A 7500-nucleotide genomic window follows, 5' to 3' on the forward strand; every position below is an offset into this window, starting at 1 on the left:
CAGCGGTACGGTCTTTGCTTCGTACCCAAAAGGCACCGGGTTCGTTCACCCGCCGCTGCGCTGTGTGGCCTTGAGTAAGCCACCTCGCCCTAGTTCGATTTGCGGCGAGGCACTGGGCTAATCCTGGGTTATCTCTTCTGAGTATATGCCCAAAAAGCCGCCATCTTGCCTCGACAATTTAAATGGATAAAAGTTATGTATAATTTGATTTTAGTTTTTAATTTTATTTAATCTTTTTTAATCCATATATTTAATAATTTATTTAGTGCAGCCGTCGATAACCTTTGTTTTTTTTCTAAGTCTTCCGTGTCTCCTATTAATGTTCCTACTTTTTTCGTGGCATATATGTACATATAATAAATTTTTGAGTACAAATATAGATAACGATATTTTATATTATTATTATTATATTATATTATAATATATAATTATTATTATTATTATTATTATTATTATATTATTATTATTATTATATTATTATTATTATTATTATATATATTATTATTATTATTATATTATTATTATTATTATTAGTATTATTATTATTATTATATATATATATGTATTATTATTATATTATGTATTATTATTATTATTATTATTATTATTAGTAGTAGTTAGTAGTAGTAGTAGTAGTAGTAGTAGTAGTAGTAGTAGTTATGTTAGTAGTAGTAGTAGTAGTAGTTAAGTATGTAGTAGTAGTAGTAGTAGTATGTAGTAGTAAGTAGTAGTAGTAGTATAGTAGTAGTATAGTAGTGTAGTAGTATAGTAGTAGTATAGGTTAGTAGTGTAGTAGTATAGTAGTAGATAGTAGTAGTGTAGTAGTAGTAGTGTAGTATGTAGTATAGTAGTAGTATAGTAGTAGATAGTTAGTAGTAGTAGTATAGTAGTAGTAGTAGTAGTAGTAGTAGTAGTAGTGTAGTGTAGTAGTAGTAGTAGGTAGTAGTAGTAGTAGTAGTAGTAGTAGTAGTAGTAGTAGTAGTAGTAGTAGTAGTAGTAGTAGTAGTAGTAGTAGTATAGTAGTTAGTAGTAGTAGTAGTAGTAGTAGTAGTAGTAGTAGTAGTAGTAGTAGTAGTAGTAGTAGTGTAGTATAGTAGTAGTAGTAGTAGTAGTAGTAGTAGTAGTAGTAGTAGTAGTGTAGTAGTATAGTAGTAGTTAGTAGTAGTAGTAGTAGTAGTAGTAGTAGTAGTAGTAGTAGTAGTAGTATAGTAGTGTATAGTAGTAGTAGTAGTAGTAGTGTAGTAGTAGATAGTAGTAGTGTGTTGTGTATGTAGTAGTAGTAGTAGTAGTAGTAGTATAGTAGTAGTAGTTAGTAGTAGTAGTAGTAGTGTTGTTGTTGTTGTTGTTGTTGTGTGTGTAGTAAGTAGTAGTAGTAGTTAGTAGTTGTAGTAGTGTAGTAGTAGTAGTAGTAGTAGTAGTAGTAGTAGTAGTAGTAGTAGTAGTAGTAGTATGTAGTAGTAGTGTAGTGTAGTAGTAGTAGTTTAGTAGTAGTAGTAGTAGTAGTAGTAGTAGTAGTAGTAGTAGTAGTAGTAGTAGTAGTATAGTAGTAGTGTATGTGTGTGTAGTAGTAGTAGTAGTAGTTAGTAGTAGTAGTAGTATAGTAGTAGTAGTAGTAGTAGTAGTATTTGTATTGTAGTAGTAGTATAGTAGTAGTAATGTAGTAGTATTAGTAGTGTGTAAGTATAGTAGTAGTATTTAGTAGTAGTAAGTAGTAGTAGTAAGTAGTAGTAGTAGTAGTAGTGGTAGAATAGTAGTAGAAGTAGTAGTAGTAGTAGTAGTAGTAGTAGTAGTAGTAGTAGTAGTAGTAGTAGTAGTAATTGTAGTAGTAATGGTAGTAGTAGTAGTAGTACAACAATCAATTTATCTCAATTTATCGAGATGACACAAGTGTTTCCCACTGTATCTCAAAGAGAGTAATTTAGAAAAAAAATTGTTGTGTTAATAAGAACCAAGATGTTAAAAGCAGGTTGCAATCCCTGAATTTCCGTATGTTAAAACAATTTATCCTCTGCTTTGTCATGCTTTGTCTTGGTTAATATCAAACTTCTACACAGTTTGGTTTTTTTGGGGGCCACCATCATCGGTCATGATGTTATACATAACTTTATTAAACCAAAATTCCACTCTTTAACCTCCCCTTTACAAGATGGTATCCCGGAGTGATGTAGGTGATAATTAGGTATTCTATATTCAAAATAGCCAGAAATATGAAATATTATTATTTGTCATATTATAAAATTAATTATTCTCCTATATACCTTTAATATTAATACAAGTGACGTACATTTATGAATATTTAAATCTATTAAGTTTCAGCATCCATTTCACAGTAGTTTATTAACGTCTTGAGCAGAAGGTCACACATGTTGCCCATGGCTTCAAAATGGTATTATAAACTAATGTTAAAAATACAAATACTATGCGCTTCTTAACTTTCCCATGTTTTATATTATTTACAATAAATTCAATTTCAGCATTTAAATAATCCCGGCATTTTGAGTCGGTAGAACGTATATGATATAATTATATGTCTAACAACGTTCTATGAATGTAATGAGTTTAACATGACTACCACTGTAAACTTTTAAAATAGCAAAATAAATACACATTAATTCAACAACGTGTGTTTCCAATTTTAGATGGTCCAAGTAGAATAATTGTGACGTTGCATGACGACAAAGAACCTGCTACCATGGATAAATGTGAATCTACATCCTCATTTGACATGTACTGTGACGTGGCCATTGCCATTGTAAATCCCAGACCTACAATGACAGTTACAGCAAGTGACAGAAGTATCATTACACCAGGAGAACAAACTAACCCAATAGGACAATACAGATACAAGTACAAAGTAGCCCCAGAGAAAGGAGGAATTCTTACAATGACGTGTAAGGCAACCAACGCCATCTTTGATGACCTAAAAACAGAGCAGAGTAAAAGTATTACAGTACAAGGTATGATTATGTTATGCTCTTGATTAAAATATTTTGATGTCACTGAAAATTGCTGAATTAAAAATATATATTTAGTTCCCACCAGCTGTGCGAAAAGTAATTTTCTCATTTAAATAATCAACAAGCAATCAAATTAATGTTAGATGTACAATGGATAAGAAAATTAATTATTTTTGTCATTCTAAGAAGTTACAATCAATCAAATAAAAGTTATATCTACAGCGGATAAACAGATGTTTTAACTCTTCGTATAATTTTCATCAAAATGTTTGTTTATATCTGACAAATGCATCGAGTTTTAGTTTGCTGATTCAAAAAAGTGTGAATGAAGCGAGTCAATTGTGAATAAAGAAATTTGTTTTTTTAAAAGATTTTTTCCTAATTAAATGAAATTTAAAGCGGAATAATAACAACTGTAAATGTAATACAGTAGTTTATAAAGACACATCAATTACATTTTATTTTGATACTAGTTACAGACCATCCTGATATGAAGAACACTCCCATCTAATATGGAAGATATCTATTTCGTGATTTTTGTAAAGTTTACTTTACCTTAAACTTTAAAAATAAAAGAATACATGTATTTTATTCTTTAAAAAGCATAGATAAACAAAAATAAGCTTGGATATAGTACTAAAAAGACCACGATGTCCAATATATGTTTGTAAAATAGTTTTATTTCAAACATATATCTAGACGTCTAATATTATATTGGATAATTCTACAGAAAGAAAAATCGTCATTACAAACATAAAAGTAAGAGTAAATATAATATCGAAGTCCATTAATAATTTTATTTAATCTTAATTTATTTATTGTTTTCAATTTTAAGAATTGCACAAATAATGCGTATATTTCTCCAATGACGGTAACAATACGTTTTTTGTACCAAAGCTAAAAAACTGTTTTATAAGCCATTTCTTCATTATTAACATTATGGTTGATATAACATCCATTCTTTTGCTATTTCTTAATAATCATCATTTTAAAAAAAGTAAACGCATCAAACTTTTCAGATTCCGATAATAAAACAATCATTATGATTAACAAAGCATAAATGCTACAATAAGTTAGAAAGTTAATAAATGAAATATTTAGAAATTAAGTTAAATCTTCCGAGGTATATATATATATAATATATATATAATATATATATATATATATATATATATATATATTATATATATATATGTATGTATATATATATATATATATATATATATATATATATATATATATATATATATACCTTATTCCGTAATACTTACTTCCAAAGAACCACCATCTTCTTTACCTACGATGACAGTCAACAATGGACAACCAGTACCAAATGGCGATGTTGTAACAGTAACCAGCGGTGATAATGTCATGGTCAAGTGTCAAGTCTATGGGGGTTATCCAGGGGTCAACAAGGTCACCACGACATGTGCTGGTAAAGAAAATCTCAACAATGGAGAAACAGCTACACAGACAATACGAGTGGGGAAGGAAGATAACAACAAAGGATGTGTGTGTAAGGCTGATCATGTGACCGGATGTTATGATAAAAAGTCTGAGTTAACCCTTAATGTCCAATGTAAGTAAAAAGTATGGAATAGAATAACAAAAACAAACTACAAATAAGTTAATTGCCACATTACTATATTCTATAGCGTGTTAAGAGTTACTTTAACCAAAGTCACGAATGACCTAAAGGATATGACTGAAGAAGATTATATTTGTGATTTGTTGGTGAAACGATGTTAAAAATATAATAACCTCCTGTATTAAAAATTAAGAATCTTTCTTAGTGACTGCAATTTATAATAATTAGAACAAGACTATAATATCAAAGTTTAAGAATCATTGACCATCAGTAAAAATTTGTAAACGTCATTGTATCACAGATGGTCATTAGACGGAGGAAGTTAACACAGAGTGACAACTTATATAACTAATAATATAAGGAGATAAAAGTAATCTCTACGATAAAATTATTCCAAACCATATTTTTTTAAGGGACACATATTTTAGATATTTTCATTGAAATATTGTTCACTAATTCCCTTCTGTAGCCGAAAGATGAATGCATTCGTCTAAATGTTAACAAATGTTCTTAGTATTTCATATTCGGTTGATATCAATGTAGTAAAGCACCTTCATAATTTATCAACTGCTTGTGGTTTAGCTAGAAATCGTCCAAGTGTTGACTGGTATAAATTCTTCGAAAACAAGCAGTAACAAAATAGATTATGATCCTAAAAACAATATAGTTTTACCTTCTAAAAGACAAATCAATCAATATCACATGTTATAATTCCAACCACAACGTGAATTTTGACCCAATACAGACACAGCCACAGTGGAGGAATACAAAGTCAACTCAGAGTCTTCAGAACTGACGGTATCAGCTGATGACACGGTGACTTTTGTGTGTCGTGCCGAGGGCAATCCAAAACCTGATGTGTCAATACAAGGTCAAAGGTCAGATGAATTTGACAATACAGAAGACCAGCCATGGGGATTATATGGCATTACTAAAACAACAACGAAAAAGATGTCATGCAAGGATACAGACATTTATAGTTGTGTGGCTGACAATAAGATTGGAGATGGGACGAGTAGGAAGGCAGTCACTGTCTTTGTCAAATGTAAGTATTTTATTTCCACTCCACTTATTATCTAACTAGATTTTTAGTTTTCAAATAAGCCGATGCCAAAAGACGAATTTAATGCAGCGCTCATTTTGATTTAGCAAGTAAGAGGGTTTCTTACCTTTGTAATATTGATATGTGGTCAACGGTAAGACACTCGCGCTGTAATCTCGAGGTGAATTTTTTAAGCTGGAAAAAATGTTTTAAAGAGAATTATAAACTTAATATTTACCCAGTCACAGAGTCTAAAAGAAAATATAAGGACGACAGAATGGCATTATTCTTAAGTGCTAATTCTTGTTAAGGATTCCGAGTGATAGGTTTGTGTGACAAGATTATTTAGGCAATTAAAACAGTTCGTGAGTCATTTTGTCCTCGAATATTGTTCTAAACGGAATCAACTTGTAAGTTGATAAAGAGAACACTTCTATGATATGATTGATAGTTGTTTCCTCAAAACATGTTAAAAAAAACTTGAATTCTTTCAAATGTTCAAAATTATCAAAACAACATCTGGTTGCCAACCATTTTTATTTCCCTATAAGTTATTATAAAAGTTATTGGAACGATATATAATTTGCATGTTATCAGTAAATGTGTCGTGTGTATGCAATGAAACGATAGTCCTGTGATAATTGTAACATATTACAATTGTTTACCTAACAAAGGAACATGTGAGAGAAGAAGGGGCGAAAAGCGGGGAGAAGAAGGATGGGGATGGGGGGAGGAGAAGAGGTAGGGCGATAGCTTTAAAGAGAATCAGAATAAACACACCGATTTCACCATTCTAATGTGACTGATGAGTATAAATTACCGCCCAATTTAATTCCAGGTGTGCCAGAGCTGCCATCAGACTTTGATACAACAGAGTACACATCAAAGAATGGGACAACTTTGAATGTAATCATTCCCATCATTGGTTACCCCAAACCACAGGCATATACTTTGAAGAAAATCTCAGACAATAACAGAGGAAGAAGAAGACGTGCTGTGTCATCAGAGATAGTTGATGGCAGCATGTATTATGTGTTATATGTACCAGGGCACGTCCCAGAGGGCACTGTGTATCTACACATTCTTAGATTTACCAATAGAAACTCTGGTCAGTATGTTTTAACAATTGACAACGGAATTGGCGATGGATTGGACTACAGCTTCAATGTCACCATAGCAACAGCAGGTGTGAAGAAACACAAAAAACAATATTTAAATATTTTTCTTTCAATTTGTTGGTTAAAGTTGTAAGAACTGTCTTGAATGTTGTGTGCCATATTGATATAATTGGTCACAGTTTGTCACAGGCCCAGCTTGTCACAGGATCCAGATTAGGCAAAAAGGGATTAGATAATTTCTTTCCTTTCTTTATTAGACTATAAATCAGATGAACACAATGATGTACAGATACTTAAGTTTTATTTTATCATGTATATATGAAATTAAGATACCATTATATTTGTTTTAATCTAGAATAGTTTTGTAATCCTATATTCGTTTCAGACTTCTCACAATTTCCAGTTGCAATGACAACGTTTTTCACACAAACTGAGTTGATATGTATGAAATCATACAAAATAAGCACAAATATGTCTAAAAAGACATATCATGAATCAGATTGCTTTGTTATTTCATTTAAATATACGATGCTTGATGACAATAGTAATTACATGATTTTAACATTGTAGCTATAACTTCAATTCTTCATTCTTTACCTTCAAACTGGTGTGTAGAGATAATCCTGCTAAAATGTCAACTGAGCTTGTTTTATTTGTATGCAAATCAAAGCAGTTTTCTCTGCAACATTTCAACAATAGATGTTCCTTCGTGAAAACAAATGAAAAGTAAAATTCAATTCATAAAATCAATCAGTCAGTAACTTTATTTTGGTAAAAATGTACGATTTATATGGC

General features: G+C 30.7%; 1 protein-coding gene across 3 annotated transcripts in view; it reads left to right on the forward strand.

The window, feature by feature from the left end:
* The window catches only part of LOC144959462 (uncharacterized), a 382226-nt gene that overhangs the window by 368137 nt on the left and 6589 nt on the right, over nucleotides 1-7500 (forward strand). For 2 of the 3 annotated variants that reach the window (XM_078892065.1, XM_078892064.1), the window contains exons 8-11: nucleotides 2640-2957; nucleotides 4237-4536; nucleotides 5291-5590; nucleotides 6426-6773. The exons of the other annotated variant lie outside the window; for it this stretch is intronic. In XM_078892065.1, coding sequence (XP_078748191.1) covers nucleotides 2640-2957; nucleotides 4237-4536; nucleotides 5291-5590; nucleotides 6426-6773 — 1266 coding nt within the window. The remainder of the gene's footprint in view (nucleotides 1-2639; nucleotides 2958-4236; nucleotides 4537-5290; nucleotides 5591-6425; nucleotides 6774-7500) is intronic. 3 annotated transcript variants of the gene reach the window in all.

The sequence above is a fragment of the Berghia stephanieae genome, chromosome 14 (genome assembly GCF_034508935.2).
Source record: "Berghia stephanieae isolate SIO BIC M18660-M18661 chromosome 14, UCSD_Bste_1.3, whole genome shotgun sequence".
NCBI classification, from domain to species: domain Eukaryota; kingdom Metazoa; phylum Mollusca; class Gastropoda; order Nudibranchia; family Aeolidiidae; genus Berghia; species Berghia stephanieae.